At 43.8% G+C, this 20339-nt stretch overlaps 1 protein-coding gene across 1 annotated transcript; it reads right to left on the reverse strand.

Annotated features, from left to right (window-relative positions):
- Positions 1-534: 534 nt before the first annotated feature.
- On the reverse strand, positions 535-4158 carry LOC120047523 (stathmin-like). The gene is made up of 5 exons (XM_038993050.1): positions 3456-4158; positions 1897-1940; positions 1500-1666; positions 1149-1340; positions 535-946 (listed from the first exon to the last, which is right to left on the reverse strand). The coding sequence occupies exons 2-5, from the start codon at positions 1910-1912 to the stop codon at positions 887-889; spliced, it is 435 nt and encodes a 144-aa protein (XP_038848978.1). The 5' UTR covers positions 1913-1940; positions 3456-4158; the 3' UTR covers positions 535-886.
- Positions 4159-20339: the final 16181 nt, after the last annotated feature.

A 20339-nucleotide genomic window follows, 5' to 3' on the forward strand; every position in this document is an offset into this window, starting at 1 on the left:
GGCCTTCTGCATCTGCGGTGGAAGGTGGCCAAGCTACAGCGGTATTCATCAGATCATGAGACATCCCAAAAATCGGTCTACTCACGAAAACTTATGTAGCTCCTACAAACTATTATGACCACTCTATGAAAAAGGAAGACTCACGTACACGATGGTGTTCTCCATTTTGCTCTACGCCCCCCATGGGACTTGTCTGAAGGTAACCCATACAAACGAATAGAAGTATGGAGGTCGTTTTATGCCAACAATAATAAGGGATTAAATGAGTTAATATATATATTTCCTGAGCTTTCTTATATATCCTAGATATAGAACAGACACTTCAAAACCTTATTCCTTATGATTCATTTTTGAATGCCATTTATCAATGTGTTATTCAATGGGTTTCTATGGGCTATATAGTAGTAAAGGACAAATTAAATATTATTAAATCAAAATCAAATAGCTAAATGATCCATGGTATGACCATCTTTAAAACAATTTCATGTTAGCTTAGTACCCTACCCCCCCCCCACAATGGCTAAGACTTTTAGAGGTTTTAAAGAACAATTGCAACTTTATTAAGATCAGATAAACGCAGTTTTACAAGGTACAAGGATTTACTTACATTATGCAAATCACAATGATAAGGACCAATGCGTAACAGTGGCATGCTTCCTTATAGGTAAAAACGCTGCTTATTTCAAAGGTCATAAACTGCAATACACAAATCTACCGGAGGTGGGGGAAGAAATACTTACACATCCACAACAAAAGCAACAATGGACAGCCTAACTAATCCTAACAAGGTGAATAAAACTATAACAATGACAAATATAATACTGTCATTGAACAGAACAAAAAGATATCTTTGCACAAGTTTTTTTTTAAATATTACAAAAGAAAATCAGTTCTCCCCCTCTGGTTTTGTTTCCTTTGCCTTTCGTACCTCCTCAAGCTTCTTATCCTAGAATGAATAAAAACATGAAAATCACATAAGTTATCCTGATTAGTTAAGTATAACTTTGAACAGTGTACATGGAATTTCAACCAACATTCTATTTCCATAACCTGGGCCTTTCAATTTGAAATTCTCTCTTAAGTACAGGATTGCAGAAAATGACGTCAAGATGACTGAGAAAAATGGCAGACTGAGCAGTGAGGCCAACCTTCTCCTTGAATTTCTCATTGAGTGCTGCCATTCGTGCCGTGCGATTCTCTTTGTTGGCTTCCATCTTCTGATTGAGCTTCTCCTCTGCCGTCTTGCTGAAGTTGTTGTTCTCTTCCATGGCTTTCTTCAGAACTTCCTTCTCGTGCTCTCTCTTCTCAGCTAAGTGCTTCAGCACCTCTGCCTCATGACTCTGATCAAATTAGAAAATCAAAGTCACGCAGTAAGTTAGTGGTAGGCTAGTGGGACCAAACCTGTGCTAGAAAATAATACAATATAAATTAACTAAACCTGTAAGGTGGATGCGGCTCCATTTCCTGATACTTATTTGTGTATATCTGACTGTAGGTACCTTGCGTCTCTCCTCTGCAGCCTCCAGTTTCTTCTGAATCTCCTCCAGGGACATCTCCTTCTTCTCCTTCGGGGGAGGTAGGGGGATTTCACCCTTGGCATCGGGGGCCAAGATTACCTCAAATGCTTGACCTGAAGCACGCTTGTCCAACTCCTTGATCAGGATCTCTGTGAAAATAGTGAATCCATCAATGTTGATACAAGTATGTATCAAACTGATAATAGCATAGAGTTATAACACCTAAACAATACAATAGTGTAGCTGATTGCATAAAAGTGACTCCAAAATGTACCATTAATTTCTATTGGGCACTAAACAACAAAAAATGTCTAACTGTCCCAATATTGTTGGAGCTTATTGTAATAGTGTAATAAAGGCCTGTCATGTTAACACTTACCTCCAGAGGATGCCATTTCAGCAGAGTACTGAAGGTTGCTATGCCTGGGAGGAAAAATACAGACAAAGCCATAGGTTTAATGACAGAAAGACAATACATCAAAGATGCATCCATGCGCTAATCAGGAATGAACAGAAACACGGATTGATAAAAGCAATGACAACTATTGATTCAGAAGGTGGAGAGCCATGATATGTGCCATGTAAGAATTCAATTGAGGGTATTGCTGTCTATAAAATGACCGTTGGAGATGTATGTTAGACATGTAGCATGAATGTTAGTGATACAGCAAATGATTGAGAATAGATTTCAAAGTAGTCTTACTGCACCTGTTCAAAACAAGAGCTGGCAAATGTGATTTTTATTTTATTTCAATGGAGACAAAAAGGGCGTGGAAATGAAGTCCTTCCCATCCTTGTTAATCAGGAACAAATACCAGAGCATAAATGAAGCTTACTAAAATAGAATTTCTTCTACCTTGCCATGGCAATATCATGTCAGCAGATAACGTTTTCTTTCCCAACATTGGAGTTGACTATTGCACGAAGACAATAAAGCACCATTGTGAATACAGGTCAAAGAACAATATGAACTTAGCTAGGTGTGGTCTGAATTGACAGTTAGATTGAAGAGCATTCAAATTCAATCATTGCAATTATTGAGTTAAAGCCAATTCCTAGCTAAAAGGTCGAGGCGTGCCTACGCTAAGACCAGCTTCAAAACAAGAAACCAACACTAGCAAAGGCTGAATACAAACGACCAACAGTAATCGCAACCTATTCATGTGGATTCAATTTCATAAAAACTAAAAACAAATACTACACAATTAGGAATCATTACATTATTAAAGATTATACAATACCACACATTAACTTGACATAGCTAGACAAATGTCACCGACACTGATATCCATCTCAACCCACCTGCAAATGCACGAATAGCAAACTGGTGCTGAGGAGACAATGGACTCGGCTACACTGTCAGCTCAGCAGGGGCACAGACAATGGCTAACAACCTGAATAAATAATCTAGCTACTGTAGCTAGCTATCTTAACCGTTGGCGGACTGAAACCCCTCTTCACATGTAAGTTAAAGCACAGCAATGTGTCCTTAGTGGTGTCGAAAGTCAATGTTTAATCGTCGACTGACGACATAGGAATTGGGAAAAAGCGCAGACCGAGGCAGAGTGTGATCACACCCACCTAGTCTCCATCACCAAAGTCATGCGCTGGGTAGCAAAACCCGCCGAAATGTTTACGTTAAAGATAAATACAATAATGTATTGTATAATACAAATATTTTTTGTGTAACGTGGAACTAGAAAAAATCAAAAACCTTGTCACCAAAAATAAAACCGAGCAGTGGGCTAAAGTTAGCTTAGGGCTTGTTAGCTAGCTATAGTAACGTTAACTGGCTTACATTATGGGATTCTCAATTACCATACATTTGTAATGACAACTAAGTTACTTACCCCAAAAATGACAAACATCACTGAAAGCGTAATGACTGCCATCAATATATCTCCAATGATTACCGTTAAAAGCGTTATTTATACCTACCTTCAAATGCTTACAAAGTGGTGTGGTCGCGCCTTCTTCACTGCCTGCCTCAGCACCGTTCGCGCAACAAAAAGGAACGAAACACTAAAGTCAACTCGTCACATCTCGTTCTCTACTCCCATTGGTCCTAATCGTCCAATCAATAATGTCGATTTAGGGTGAGTTCGTAAATGAATTTTGTCTATCTACTCCGATTTCAAAGCACTCTCGTTTGAGTGTGCCAGAGTGCAGAATAACTCATGAATTTACGAACGCGCAACACCGTTGAATATGACAGGTCCCAATAAATGTTTGCAAAAAAATGGAAATCAAATGTTGCTAGCAGCTAGTCAGATAGTCACTAACGCGATTGATAGCATGAAAACAGCCTAACTAGCTCTGATAGGGCAAGTAAAATGGTCAGTGAGGTGTTCTCATTTGTGTCTAGAAGTAGCTAGCAAACTAGTCAACTTTAGCCAGTTAGATTGGGCGCTTGACTGCCGTTGTGAGGTCAGAACGCTCAGATCAATCCTGAGAGCGAAACGCTGTGCATTTACGAACGGACCCTAATGTATCGAGGTTCTCAGCTGGAATGAAAACAAAAGCATGAGACAGGGTTCCCAAGATGTATACAGTAGCCTACCATCATCAACATAAATAGTTACGCTATCGAGCTTTCTAAAGCTATCACTCTTCTAACCCCACTGGCGCAACATCGCGAGGACTTTCGGGAACGCTTGCGAGACAGACCAGTCAGACACAAGGGGCGAGGGTTCCGGTGTTGTGCCGTTAAGCTCCCCCCTGCCAGAATCCCCCCATCGCGTGAACGCGCACGCACTCAATTCTTCATTGCTGCGACTTGCTTGCTAGTTGTGATTTCTGATCACGTTACATGCTGACCAGACCGAACACGTCGCGTGCGCGAGCGTCGCAAAATAAATGTAGAAATCCATGTTATTCAATTATTGCACCCACACTGCTCGCACGCGCCCTAAAATTGAATTCATTTCTATTTCTGACGCAGATCGGCGCTGAAAGTCCTGCCTCTCCCATCTCCTCATTGGTTTATAGAAGCAGGTACCCACGTGCCATCTCCTCATTGGTTATACCCACGTGGGTGATTGAAAGACGAACTTTGTTGCCGGTTGTCGTGGTAATACAATGAAAGTTTAGATGCGATCACCATATAAATTCAAAGATGAAAAAGCCTGGAAGGAGGAGAGATGACTAGAAACGATTCGGTTGGCCGTTTTATGTGTGGATTAATTGCCGGAGTAGAGGTCCTTGTGCATTTCAGGTAAAATAACAACTCAATGTTTATATCCCAGGACAAATTAGCTAGCAACAGCAAGCTAGCTAAATAGGACAAATTAACGTTAGCTAGCAAGTGCAAGCTAACTAGCTAAATTGCCATACATGTTTAATGCTTTTCGACCTGTCCCCAAATTAATGTCATTGGTTCAGAGTTTGTTTTGATATTTTAACCTGCGTGTCGTGATCGCGCTTGGTGTGGGGGGGCAAAATAAATGTATGCACAATAGCGCACGATGGCGCACGCGCGAAGCCGGTTTGGGTTCCGTGTTAGGCTGCGTTTCATTAAATTTTTTATGTCGGTTTGATCACGGGGGAGGCACTAGTAATGTCTGCAGTTTTCGGTTTGGCTATTTGTTTCAAGTGTATTAGTCTATAAATAAATCTCTTTGCCAAAATTCGTCATCTCTCCCATGTCTTATTCGACTAGTAGTTGTTCTGAAATGTTAATTGCTTGCCTACATTTTACTCCCTCCTCTACGTTTAATATAACACACATACATGAATTATTAATTTCGGTTGCCTATCCTGATGTGAAGTTTGTTCTATAGAAAGTATTTAACTCATATGTGTGCCACAGAAAGTGTTTGACTCTAGCCACAAAAGTAAGGATATTAGAAGGGGGGGGGGGGGGGGGGGGGGATTTCGGCAAGGCTATATATACCAAGATATATATACACATACACACACATGCACAGTACAAATACATAAACATATTAACTCAACTTATCTCTTATCTATTTTCCTACATCAGATATGCAGGTGGATGACAGCACATAATCAGCAAGACGGAGATGCTCTTCATCCTCTTTTTTTGTGAAAGAGTGCTGTAACGCCCTGACCTTAGTTATCTATGTTTTCTTTATTATTTTGGTTAGGTCAGGGTGTGACGAGGGTGGGTATGCTTGTATTGTATTGTCTAGGGTTTTTGTATGTCTAGGGGTGTTTGTAAGTCTAGGCATATGTACAGTGGGGCAAAAAAGTATTTAGTCAGCCACCAATTGTGCAAGTTCTCCCACTTAAAAAGATGAGAGAGGCCTGTACATTTTCATCATAGGTACACTTCAACTATGACAGACAAAATGAGAAAAAAAAATCCAGAAAATCACATTGTAGGATTTTTAATGAATTTATTTGCAAATTATGGTGGAAAATAAGTATTTGGTCACCTACAAACAAGCAAGATTTCTGGCTCTCACAGACCTGTAACTTCTTCTTTAAGAGGCTCCTCTGTCCTCCACTCGTTACCTGTATTAATGGCACCTGTTTGAACTTGTTATCAGTATAAAAGACACCTGTCCACAACCTCAAACAGTCACACTCCAAACTCCACTATGGCCAAGACCAAAGAGCTGTCAAAGGACACCAGAAACAAAATTGTAGACCTGCACCAGGCTGGGAAGACTGACTCTGCAATAGGTAAGCAGCTTGGTTTGAAGAAATCAACTGTGGGAGCAATTATTAGGAAATGGAAGACATACAAGACCACTGATAATCTCCCTCGATCTGGGGCTCCACGCAAGATCTCACCCCGTGGGGTCAAAATGATCACAAGAACAGTGAGCAAAAATCCCAGAACCACACGGGGGGACCTAGTGAATGACCTGCAGAGAGCTGGGACCAAAGTAACAAAGCCTACCATCAGCAAGGGCATTGAAGATGAAACGTGGCTGGGTCTTTCAGCATGACAATGATCCCAAACACACTGCCCAGGCAACGAAGGAGTGGCTTCGTAAGAAGCATTTCAAGGTCCTGGAGTGGCCTAGCCAGTCTCCAGATCTCAACCCCATAGAAAATCTTTGGAGGGAGTTGAAAGTCCGTGTTGCCCAGCAACAGCCCCAAAACATCACTGCTCTAGAGGAGATCTGCATGGAGGAATGGGCCAAAATACCAGCAACAGTGTGTGAAAACCTTGTGAAGACTTACAGAAAACGTTTGACCTCTGTCATTGCCAACAAAGGGTATATCTCAACCTTTAAGTCTTTACTGAAGACTCATCTCTTCAGTAGGTCATATGATTGAGTGTAGTCTGGCCCAGAAGTGTGAAGGTGAACGGAAAGGCTCTGGAGCAACGAAACGCCCTTGCTGTCTCTGCCTGGCCGGTTCCCCTCTCTCCACTGGGATTCTCTGCCTCTAACCCTATTACAGGGGCTGAGTCACTGGCTTACTGGTGCTCTTCCATGCCGTCCCTAGGAGGGGTGCATCACTTGAGTGGGTTGAGTCACTGACGTGATCTTCCTGTCTTGGGTTGTGCCGTGGCGGAGATCTTTGTGGGCTATACTCGGTCTTGTCTCAGGATGGTAAGTTGGTGGTTGAAGATATCCCTCTAGTCGTGTGGGGGCTGTGCTTTGGCAAAGTGGGTGGTGTTATATCCTGCCTGTTTGGCCCTGTCCGGGGGTATCATCGGATGGGTCCACAGTGTCTCCTGACCCCTCCTGTCTCAGCCTCCAGTATTTATGCTGCAGTAGCTTATGTGTCGGGGGGCTAGGGTCAGTCTGTTATATCTGGAGTACTTCTCCTGTCTTATCCGGTGTCCTGTGTGAATTTAAGTATGCTCTCTCTAATTCTCTCTTTCTCTCTTTCTTTCTTACTTTCTCTCTCTCGGAGGACCTGAGCCCTAGGACCATGCCTCAGGACTACCTGGCATGATGACTCCTCGCTGTCCCCAGTCCACCTGGCCGTGTTTCAACTGTTCTGTCTGCAGCTATGGAACCCTGACCTGTTCACCGGACATGCTACCTGTCCCAGACCTGCTGTTTCAACTCTCTAGAGACAGCAGGAGCGGTAGAGATACTCTTAATGATCGGCTATGAAAAGCCAACTGACATTTACTCCTGAGGTGCTGACTTGTTACACCCTCGACAACTACTGTGATTATTATTATTTGACCATGCTGGTCATTTATGAACATTTGAACATCTTGGCCATGTTCTGTTATAATCTCCACCCGGCACAGCCAGAAGAGGACTGGCCACCCCTCATAGCCTGGTTCCTCTCTAGGTTTCTTCCTAGGTTTTGGCCTTTCTAGGGAGTTTTTCCTAGCCACCGTGCTTCTACACCTGCATTGCTTGCTGTTTGGGGTTTTAGGCTGGGTTTCTGTACAGCAATTTGAGATATCAGCTGATGTAAGAAGTGCTATATAAATACATTTGATTTGATTTGATGGGCAAAAGAACACAGACACTGGACAGAGGAACTCTGCCTAGAAGGCCAGCATCCCGGAGTCACCACTTTACTGTTGACGTTGAGACTGGTGTTTTGTGGGTACTATTTAATGACGCTGCCAGTTGAGGACTTGTGAGGTGTCTGTTTCTCAAACTAGACACTCTAGACATTCAAAGAGTACGGCTAAAGGCTATAAGAACTGGTTGTCTAGTGCGTTCGGAACAGAGAGTTAAAGGAGAAGATTTCTAGGCGCGGAAGAATAGATTCAAGGCATAATGTACAGAGATGGGTATGGTAGGATGTGAGTACAGTGGAGGTAAACCTAGGCATTGAGTGACGATGAGAGAGGTTTTGTCTCTAGAGGCACCATTTAAGCCAGGTGAGATCACCACATGTGTGGGGGGTGGAACAAAAGGGCTAGCTAAGGCATATTGAGCAGGGCTGGAGGCTCTACAGTGAAACAAGACAAAAATCATTAACAAAAACAGCAATAGACAAGGCATATTGACATTAGGGAGAGGCATGTGTAGCCGAGTGATCATAGGGTCCAGTGAGTAGCTAGACGAGCTGGAGACATGGCGATTCAGATAGCTAGCAGGCCGGGGCTAGCAGGCTAGCAGTTGGGCCTCAGGGGGATGTCGCAACGGAAGAGGTAGGAATCTGGAGATGTGGAAGAGAAAAGCAGTCCGATATGCTCTGGGTTGATGTCGCGCTGTGCAGACTGGCAGGAATTGACCGGGCTGAGGCTGGCTGATGTCCGAATTAACGGTGATGACCGCTAGCAGTGGCTAACTGACTGCTAGCTAGTATCTAGTTAACTGGCTAGCTTCTGATGAGGGTTCCAGTTCTAAAATATAAAAAATAGCAGATCCATACCACATTGTGTGAGGCGTGTTGCAGGAGAGTACGTTCAGTCCGTAGATGGAAATTGAGATTAAAAATATTAAAAATATGTACGAAATATATACAAAGAAAACAATATATACACGGGACGGGACAAGACCAACAAAACAGACGCTCGACTGCTATGCCATCTTGGAATAGCAACCGTACGTACATTTCCCAACAAGAAGCCATGGATCACAGGCAACATCTGTGCTGAGCTAATGGGTAGAGCTGCTGCTTCAAGGAGTGGGACTCGAACCCGGATGCTTATAAGAAATCTTGCTATGCCCTCTGACGAACAATCAAATAGCTAAAAAACGTCTATGCTCGCTTTGAGGCAAGCAACACTGAAGAGTGTTGAGAGCATCAGCTGTTCCGGACGACTGTGTGATCACGCTCTCCGTAGCCGATGTGAGTAAGACCTTTAAACAGGTCAACATTCAGAAGGCCGCAGGGCAGGTCGAATTACCAGGACGTGTACTCCGACCATGCACTGACCAACTGGCAAGTGTCTTCACTGACATTTTCAACCTGTCCCTGACCGAGTCTGTAATACCAACATGTTTCAAGCAGACCACCATAGTCCCTGTGCCCAAGAACACCAAGGTAACCTGCCTAAATGACAACCAACCCGTAGCACTCACGTCTGTAGCCATGAAGTGCTTTGAACGGCTGGTCATGGCTCACATCAACACCATTATCCCAGAAACCCTAGACCCGCTCTGATTTGCATACTGCCCCAACAGATCCACAGATGATGCAATCTCGATTGCACTCCACACTGCCCTTTCCAACCTGGACAAACGGTACAGCTAGGTGAGAATGCTATTCATTGACTAGAGCTCAGCGTTCAACACCATAGTGCCCTCAAAGCTCATCACTATGCTAAGGACCCTGGGATTAAACACCTCCCCCTGCAACTGGATCCTGGACTTCCTGACGGGCCACCCCCCAGGTGGTGAGGGTAGGGAACAACACATCTGCCATGCTGATGCTCAACACAGGGGCCCCTCAGGGGTGCGTGCTCAGTCCCCTCCTGTGCTCCCTGTTCACTCATGACAAGTACATGTCCAACACCATCATTAAGTTTGCCGACGACACAGCAGTGGTAGGCCTGATCACCGACAACGATGAGACAGCCTATGGGGAGGAGGTCAGAGACCTGACAGTGTGGTGCCAGGATCACAACCTCTCCCTCAACGTGATCAAGACAAAGGAGATGATTGTGGGCTACAGAAAAAGGAGGACCGAGCAAGCCCCCATTCTCATCGACAGGGCTGTATTGGAGCAGGTTGAGAGCTTCAAGTTCCTTGGTGTCCACATCACCAACAATCTATCATGGTTCAAACACACCAAGACAGTTGTGAACAGGGCACGACAATGCCTAGTCCCCCTCAAGAGACTGAAAAGATTTGGCATGGGTCCTCAGATCTTGAAAAAGTTCTTCAGCTACACCATCGAGAGCATCCTGACTGGTTGCATCACCGGCTGGTATGGCAACTGCTCGGCTTCCGACCGCAAGGCACTACAGAGTGTAGTGCGTACTTCCCAGGACATCACTGGTGCCAAGCGTCCTGCCATCCAGGACCTCTATACCAGGCGGTGTCATAGGAAGGCCCAAAGAATTGCCAAAGTCTCCAGCCACCCTAGTCCAAGACGGTTCTCTCTGCTACCACACGGCAAGTGGTACCTTAGCGCCAAGTCTAGGTCCAAAAGGCTTCCAAACAGCTTCTACCACCAAGCCATAAGACTCCTGAACATTGTCCCCATCCCATCCCCCATTTTTAAGCTGCTGCTACTGGCACCCCCTGTATATTGCCTCGCTACAGTTATTTTATTTTTGCTCCTTAATTATTTGTATTTTTTTTTTTACTTCAGTTTATTTTATTAAATACTTTCTTAAACCTTTTTTCTTAAAACTGTTTTGTTGGTTAAGGGCTTGTAAGTAAGGATTTCACTGTAAGGTTGTATTGTTCTATTCGGTGCCTGTGACAAATACAATTAGATTTTATTTGATCTGAGAGGGGTACGAGTAATGGGATATTGGAAATTCTCCATATGGCCTACCAGCGTACTCGTTCCTACTGATGAGCCTGGTGTTTTAATGGACAGGTAGAAATGTAATGACCTGTAGTTCCACATTACAGACAGCTCTTGGTGTTAAGTCTGCGTAGATGTTTGGCAGGAGACAATTTAGCTCTGCCAAGTTGCATAGGCCCTGGAGGAGGCAAGTCGGCAGACCTCAGTGATTCCCAGGGGAACTCTGGTAACCTTGGATTCTCTCTGTAATGTAGACGTCAGTCACCTCCGGGATTCCTCGGAGGCGAGGGGGATCCTTGGATGAGCGATTGTGGCTGGGAACAGACCTTCAAACCCTTCTACGTTCCCGTAGCCACCCATCGATCTGTATGGTCAAGGCGACGAGAGAGTCGAGATCCATGGGCAGCTCCCGGGCAGCGAGCTCGTCTTTAAACATCTCCGATTATCCATGAAGGAACACGTCAAACAGGGATTCCGGGTTCCAGGCACTCTCGGTGGCCAATGTGCAGAAATCGACCTCATAGTCTGCCACACTACGGGAGTCTTGACGTATTAGGAGTAGCTTCCAAGCAGCCTCTCTCCCGGAAAACGGAGAATCAAATACCTTTTCTACCTCTGCCATGAACTCCTCCAGACTGATGCAAACGGTGGATTGTTGCTCCTACACCGTTGCTCCTACACTATAGCCCACAACCCTAGAACCCTCCCAAACATCAGCATTATTAGGTACGCTATACTCGAGTGGTCCAAGGGAAAGAAGAGGGCTACAGCTCAAAGGTGAAGGAGCACTGGAGAGAAAGCCAAACAGGTTCTTTAATCTCCAGCAAAGCTGGAGAAGCAGGGGTGGGCTGGGGAGACGCGCTGCTGACAGCGGGGTTACTGAGAGGCTGGGAAGTTACTATTGTGACTGATTGCATAATAGACAATCCGCGGAATTGCACCAGCAATATATTGAAAGTGCGGTCATGACGTTCCGACAAGGTCTGGAATCCTTCCATAAGATTTTGAAGTAAAATCTAGGAGACGGCATTGCAGAGCTGGTTCGAATCTGCTGGGTCAGTCATGGCCAGTTCATTGTAACACGACTCAGGATAAGACCCAGATGCAGACAGTACGAATCTCAGATGTTTATTACAAAACAGGGGGCAGGCCAACAGCAGGTCAAGGGCAGGTAGAGGTCAGTAATCCAAGGCAGTGTCAATCAGGGACAGAACGGCAGGCAGGCTCAGGGCAGGCAGAATGGTCAGAACCGGGAGGACTAGAAAACAGAAACTAGAGATACTGGAAAACATGCTGGTAAGACAAGACAAGATGAACTGGCAACCAACCAAGAGAAAACGCAGGCATAAGTACACAGGATAATGGGGGGAAATGGGAGACACCTGGTGGGGGGTGGAGACAAGCACAAGACAGGTGAAACAGATCAGGGTGTGACAGTTCCATAATAAATACAAATACACTGTGTTAAAATGAGTTTAACTAAATACTTATATATTTAATTGTTTTATATTAATAACATATTGCAGCTCCACAAAAATAACTCACTAATAAACATGAAGGCTAGGCCCATCCAATCAAGACTGCATGGCATATTGATGGTTGAGCAAAAACAAGCTGGATATGTACATTGTCAGCATCATATTACTGTTATGACCACTTACTCTGAACGTACTGCAGAACAACAAACTCACTCTATTAGCAAATACCGTCGCCAACAGCACTTCCTGCCATACCTATGTGACGGGATGAACAGTAACATTGTAAATTGCTCTGGAAAATGTTTGGGGCTGCAGTAATCATCCACTGTATTCTGCAATACAGGGATCTCTAGTGATGGAATGCAGCCAGTCTCTCCCTACATGTCACTTCATAGGCGCTCACAGAAGCTCCACTAGTCAAATCAAGTCCATCACTGCAGTAACCCCAGTCCAAAATGAGTAACTGTTGCAGTAAGAGTACCAGGAGGTCACTGTGTCAACAAAACTGTAAAGGGCTCCCGAGTGGCGCTGCGGTCTATGCCACTGCATCTCAGTGCTGCATCTCAGTGCATCACTACAGACCCTGGTTCAATCCCAGGCTGTATCAGAACCAGCCGTGTTTGGGAGTCCCATAGGGCAGTGCACAATTGGCCCAGCATCGTCCGGGTTAAGGGTTTACTGGGGTAGACCGTCATTGTAAAATAAGAATTTGTTGTTAACTGACTTGCCAAGTTAAATGAAGGTTAAATATATATATATATTTTTTTTACAAATGTCATATTTAGAAAGGTTTCTGCACAGTGCACTACAATGTGCCATTCTTGGCACCACCTGCATTTTGCTAATCTACAAAAAAGCATTGTGTTTTTGTCCCAGTATTGTCAAAAGTTTTAGTGATCCTAATTCACTTGAGTTGATTAATTTGAGTTGAGCCAGCGTCGACACCAAGGGGGGAGTAGACACTAAGAGGGGAATCTTAACTTACACTTTGCTGTGCTTCCGCTTCCAAAATCTGACGTAAGGGGTGGGAAATGCCAGTGCACCAGTTTCTACATGACGAAATTGAAAACAAACATACGTTTGACGCTTGCTCCTCCTTAGCACCAGCCAGAAATAGAGCCCTGTGTCTTAGCAATAGAAACAGCATGCACTGAGTGACAGAGTGGATAAACAGGGGACTAAAAAGACAATGTGGGGACAAAGGTCTGCAGGATTACAGGTCTTCAATTGGACCTTATTCCCCTGTATGCATTCCATTTGCAAGTAGAAGTGAACTCTCATAGGATATGTTTTCTGGGCCTCTCTGGTCCTCTGGTGGTGCAGTGGTTTAGCAGTGGTCTTAGCTGTGGTCTTTGAAAGCTCCAGGACAAAATTGCCCAGGTCAGTAAAGAAGTCCCCCTGCATAGACAGGGTGCTGGCCCATTGTTTGGGCACCATGCAAGGCATCAAGGTGTCCTGGAGGGCCTTAAGATCTGGAGGCTCGATCTTGATGATTGTCAACCGGGGAAAGAAGAAAAAAAAGTAAATCGTCTGGAAATCATGACTTAAGAAGCAATGAAATCGTACAAAAAAAAGCTAACAATAACCACAATCTGGAGAGATAGTTCAGTTCTGAGTCTTGTTTACAGCGAGTTTGTCGTAATGTTAACTGGAGTGATGTCATAATGCTGTTATGCATTTGTTTATGATGTCACAAATGGCAGCCATTTCCTCATCTCCCAATGATCTAAAAAGGTGAGGAGCTGAATTCCTTATTTTATTTAACCTTTATTTGATATGGGAGTCTTACTGAGACCAAGGTCTCTTTTACAGATGAGTCCAGAATACAAGGAGAAAGAAAAAAACATGGTCATAAAAATAAAAACACATTCATCAGTAAAAAGATCCTCAATCAGCTTTCTGAAATGGCCTAGAGGCACCAAAACATCACATTTAAAAACATTTTGAAGATTGTTCCACAGATAAGGTGCAAAAAAACGAAATGCTGATTTACTTAACTCAATAGAGACAAAATACATTTCCAGAGTTAGCCATCCTGTGTGGTAACTCGTATGTCTTAAGTTTAGTAATGATGTTAGGCACAGTGGGACTTTTTGTAAAAGGGCTTTATAAAAGAAATTTAGAACCTACTTACATTTTTCATTGGTGAAAACAATATTTTTCCTCTAGAGAGACATGATAGTACCAGAGAGATACACCCACACATAGACTACACAAAGAGAGAGACACAAAAACCAACCATACATCAGTGGTGTAAAGTACTCAAGTAAAAATAGTAAAAAATATTGTTTTCACCAATGAAAAATGTAAGTAGGTTCTAAATGATCATGACTCTCAAAAACACACATGCTTATGTCAATATCCTGACTGGTTAATACCATGTACACCTTAGTTATTTATCAAGACAGTCATATAATTTAGATAGCATAAAGCATAACCCAGATTCTCCATTCAAAAACATCACAACTAACATTAGCTAGCTAGCTTCGGCGGTCGACGTCGTCGGTCTTCTAGCCATCGCCGATCCATTTTCCATTTGTCTTGTCTTGTTTTCCCACACACCTGGTTCTCATTTCCCTAAATCCTAACAGTTGTGTATTTAACCCTCTGTTTCCCCCATGTCTTTGTGTGGTATTGTTTATTCTGTTTCATGTTATGCGCACGTTAGTCTGTTGCGCTGGGTTATGTTTACTCGTGTTCACTTTGCTGTGTGTTTTTGGTTCGCCTAAATAAAAGGCTCCGTTGGCTACCCAATATCTGCTCTCCTGCACCTGACTCCCTTACAGCCATTTATGCATACCTGACAATATGCTTGGAGTATAACTGACTTTCTTTTTCTAAAGAGGGGATGAGTTTCTGGAGGAGCCTGGAGCTGTTGAGCTAGATGGGAGCACCATGGAGGCAACAGAAGGCGAAAACAGGCTACACAAAAAAATGTGTTAACTATTCCCAGACTTTATCACCCTATATGTGTGTTGCCAATGTTGTACAGACCTTAGTCAATAAATTGTTTTTGTTATGTTATATCATTTCTATTTAGCCTGATGAATATGAGCATCTCCGAAGAGACCATAGAAGTAAATGAAGATGAATAATGTGTAAGATTGTTCTTAGTATTTGTGATGAGCTATAGTGCTTACTTTTGTTGTTTGTATTCACAATTTACCATTATATTACTATTTTGTCTTATTTGTGATAGCATCGATTGGGATGATGAAATTGGTGCTGACGAGAGTGGTGCTGATGAGACCTGGAGTCCCTCAAAGGAATCACAGGTGAATGAAGATTCTGATGAAGAGGAGTCTGACAAGTTTGAAGATTCTGGAGACAGCAGCTCGGACGAAGAATACATTCCTTCACTTTTGTGTGGTATGTTTATCATTCTATGCCTTTAGTAATGTATACATTTTTAAATGTGCATCTTATGCCACATCTGTACCGTTTTTTGTAAATTGTTTATCCACAATATATTCTCTCCATCCACAGCTGCGCATTGATAGACTACCGGTCATCAGTGTGGAAGAGACAGTGCATGACTCTGTCCTTTTAGAAGACTCTTCTGCCACAGATGCACCTCCATCCACAGACACCCCTGACCCACATCAAGTGATTTGCGAGTATGACATCATTGGCAAGCATGCATCCATCACTTAAGAAGCCAGATTAATACATCTGACAAACTTTATTGTGCTACCTGTGGATCAGTGCCCGTTCCACAACCGGGGAACAGGTGGAGATTGCCATGCCCTTCCACCCTTTGCTTACTTACGAGCCCCTAACCAACATTGCAGTTTTAAAAGTAACAAGTATTTAAAGAGCAGCAGTAAAATAACAATAGCGAGACTATATACAAGGGGGTACCGGTACAGAGTCAGTATGCGGGGGCACTGGATAGTTGAGGTAATATGTAAATGTAGGAAGAGTTATTAGTGACTATGCATAAATGATAACGACAGAGTAGCAGCGGTGTAAAAGAGGGGGGCAATGCAAATAGTCTGGGTAGCCATTTGATTAGCTGTTCAGGAGTCTTATGGCTTGGGGGCAGAAGATGTTTAGAAGCCTCTTGGACCTAGACTTGGCGCTCCGGTACCGTTTGCCGTGCGATAGCAGAGAGAACAGTCGAGGACTAGGGTGGCTGGAGTCTTTGACAATTTTTAGGGCCTTCCTCTAACACCGCCTGGTTTAGAGATCCTGGATGGCAGGAAGCTTGGCCCCAGTAATGTACTGGGCCGTTCACACTACCCTCTGTAGTGCCTTGCGGTCGGAGGCCGAGCAGCTGCCATTCCAGGCAGTGATGCAACCAGTCAGGATGCTCTCGATGGTGCAGCTGTAGAACCTTTTGAAGATCTGAGGACCCATGCCAAATCTTTTCAGTCTCCTAAGGGGGATAGTTTTTGTCGTGCCCTCTTCACGACTGTCTTGGTGTGCTTGGAACATGTTAGTTTGAAGCTCTCAACCTGCTCCACTGCAGCCAATGAGAATGGGGGTGTGCTCTGTTGTCTTTTTCCTGTAGTTCACAATCATCTCTTTGGTCTTCATCACGTTGAGGGAGAGGTTCCTGGCACCACACGGCCAGGTCTCTGACCTCCTCCCTATAGGCTGTCTCGTCGTTGTCGGTGATCAGACACTGTTGTGTCATCTGCAAATTGAATGATGGTGTTGGAGTTGTGCCTGGCTGTGCAGTAATGAGCGAACAGGGAGTACAGGAGGAAACTGAGCACACACCCCTGAGGGGCCCCTGTGTTGAGGATCAGTGTGGCGGATATGTTGTTACCTACCCTTATCACCTGGGGCGGCCCGTCAGGAAGTCCAGGATCCAGTTGCAGAGGGAGGTGTTTAGTCCCAGGGTCCTTAGCTTATTAATGAGCTTTGAGGGCACTATGACTTTGAACGCTGAGCTGTAGTCAATGAATAGCATTCTCACATCGGTGTTCCTTTTGTCCAGGTGGGAAAGGGCAGTGTGGAGTGCAATAGAGATTGCATCATCTGTGGATATGTTGGGGCGGTATGCAAATTGGAGTGGGTCTCAGTTTTCTGGGATGATGGTGTTGATGTGAGACATGACCAGCAGTTCAAAGCACTTCATAGCTACAGACGTGAGTGCTACGGGTCGGTAGTCATGTAGGCAGGTTACCTTAGTGTTCTTGGGAACAGGACTATGGTGGTCTGCTTAAAACATGTTGGTATTACAGACTCTGACAGGGAGAGGTTGAAAATGTCAGTGAAGACACTTGCCAGTTGGTCAGTGCATGCTCGCAGTACACGTCCTGGTAATCCGTCTGGCCCTGCAGCCTTGTGAATGTTGACCTGTTTAAAGGTCTTACTCGCATCGGCTGCGGAGAGCGAGATCACACAGTCTTCCGGATCAGCTGGTGCTCTCATAAATGTTTCAGTGTTATTTGCCTTGAAGCGAGCATTGAAGTAGTTCAGCTCGTCTGGTAAGCTTGTGTCACTGGGCAGCTCTCGGCTGTGCTTCCCTTTGTAGTCTGTAATGGTTTGCAAGCCCTGCCACATCCGACGAGCGTCAGAGCCAGTGTAGTACGATTCGATCTTAGTTCTGTATTGACGCATTGCCTGTTTGATGGTTCATCGGAGGGCATAGCAGGATTTCTTATAAGCTTCCGGGTTAGATTCCCGCTCATTGAAAGCGGCAGCTCTAGCCTTTAGCTCAGTGAGGTTGCTGCCTGTAATCCACGGTTTCTGGTTGGGGTATGTACATACAGTCACTGTGGGGATTACGTCATCGATGCACTTATTGATGAAGCCAATGACTGATGTGGTGAACTCCTCAATGCCATCGGAGGAATCCCGGAACATATTCCAGTCTGTGCTAGCTAAACTGTAGCTTAGCGTCTGCTTCCTCTGACCACTTTTATATTGATTAAGTCACTGGTGCGTCCTGCTTTATTTTTTGCTTGTAAGCAGGAATCAGGAGGATAGAAGTATGGTCAGATTTGCCAAATGGAGGTCGAGGGAGAGCTTTGTATGCATCTCTGTGTGTGGAGTAAAGGTGGTCCAGAGTTTTTTTCCTCTGGTTGCACATTTAACATGCTGATGATAATTTGGTAAAACTAATTTAAGTTTCCCTGCATTAAAGTTCCCGGCTACTAGGAGCGCCGCCTCTGGGTGGGCGTTTTTTGTTTGCTTATGGCGGAATACAGCTCATTCAATGCTGTCTTAGTGCCAGCCTCTGAACGTGGTGGTATGTAAACAGCTACAAAGAATAAAGATGAAAACTCTCTCGGTAGGCAATGTGATCTACAGCTTATCATTAGATACTCTACCTCAGGCGAGCAATAGATCAAGACTTCCTTAGATATCTTGCACCAGCTGTTGTTTACAAAAACACATAGAAGGCTGCCCCTTGTCTTACCAGATTCCGCTTTTCTATCCTGCCTGTACATCGTATAACCAACCAGCTATTTGTTGATATTGTTGTCCTTCAGCCAAGACTCCATGAAGCATAAGATGTTACAGTTTTTAATGTCCCGTTGGTCGTTTAATCTTCCACGTAACTCGTCAATTTTATTCTCCAAAGATTGCGGGTTTGCTAGCAGAATGGAGGGAAGTGGAGGTTTATTAGATAGCCTACGAATTTTCAGAAGGCAGCCCGACCTTCGGCCCCTCTTTCTCCGCCTCATCTCCACGCAGATAACAGGGATTGGGGCCTGTTCCCGAGGAAGCAGTATACCCTTTGCTTCGGGCTCGTCAGTCGTGAAAGTAAAAAAAGGATTATGCTAGTCCGTGGTGAGTAATCGCAGTCCTGATGTCTAGAAGTTATTTTCGGTCATAAGAGAACTGATATTTGAAAATAAAAGAAACTGATATTTGAAAATAAAAGAAACCTTAACCTGACAACAGATATTGGCAAAACCTCTGCCTTTAACCCCCAACATAGTCTGTGAAAAAGAAGTACCACACAAACTATACATGGATATTGGTCCAAGACCTTGTCCTTATTTTATTTTTGTCCCCCAACAACTAGGACTGAGCCTTTGAGTTTTTTACATTATGACAAAATAAGTAAAAAAGTAATTTGCAAATAAACTAACAAAAAAACATAATCGACTGGGGGGCACGTAGAAGGCCAGCATCCCGGAGTCACCTCTTCACTGTTGATGTTGAGACTGGTGTTTGCGGGTACTATTTAATGAAGCTGCCAGTTGAGGACTTGTGAGGCTTCTGTTTCTCAAACTAGACACTCTCTAATGTACTTGTCCTCTTGATCAGTTATGCACCGGGGCCTCCCATTCCTCTTTCTATTCTGGTTAGAGACAGTTTGCACTGTTCTGTGAAGGGAGTACTACACAGCGTTGTACGAGATCTTCAGTTTCTTGGCAATTTTTCACATGGAATAGCCTTCATTTCTCAGAACAAGAATAGACTGACGAGTTTCAGAAGAAAGTTCTTTGTTTCTGGCCATTTTGAGCCTGTAATCGAACCCACAAATGCTGATGCTCCAGATTCTCAACTAGTCTAAAGATGGCCATTTTTATTGCTTCCTTAATCAACACAACAGTTTTCAGCTGTGCTAACATAATTGCAAAAGGCTTTTCTAATGATCAATTAGCCTTTTAAAATGATAAACTTGGATTAGCTAACACAACGTGCCATTGGAACACGGGAGTGAAAAATCTGCCGTTTCCAGCTACAATAGTCATTTACAACAAAAACAATGTCTACAATGTATTTCTGATCAATTTGATGTTATTTTAATGGACAAAAAATGTGCTTTTCTTTCAAAAACAAGGACATTGCTAAGTAACCCCAAACTTTTGAGCTGTAGTATAAGTGAATTTGTCCATGGTCTGCACTTTAACCTAATAGTGATTGTATCATTTTATATCATATGTGCTGGAGTACAAAGTGGACACTGTCCAAATACTTTTGGACCTCACTGTATTCCTGTTTTTTCCCCCCCATTAAACCATAAGGGCAGTCTGTTGACTTAATTACTCTGTCTCATAATATGTGTTCGTCATTATGACTTCCTTCTTCAATCCTGCTATATTATCCCATGTATAAT

The sequence above is a fragment of the Salvelinus namaycush genome, chromosome 5 (assembly GCF_016432855.1).
Source record: "Salvelinus namaycush isolate Seneca chromosome 5, SaNama_1.0, whole genome shotgun sequence".
NCBI classification, from domain to species: domain Eukaryota; kingdom Metazoa; phylum Chordata; class Actinopteri; order Salmoniformes; family Salmonidae; genus Salvelinus; species Salvelinus namaycush.

Excerpts from the sequence above, each read along its gene's own strand:
- LOC120047523 (XM_038993050.1), bottom strand. Across the intron at positions 1,341-1,499 it reads CTGCAGAGGAGAGACGCAAG|AGTCATGAGGCAGAGGTGCT; the intron begins GTACCTACAGTC and ends TAATTTGATCAG. Across the intron at positions 947-1,148 it reads ATGAGAAATTCAAGGAGAAG|GATAAGAAGCTTGAGGAGGT; the intron begins GTTGGCCTCACT and ends TATTCATTCTAG.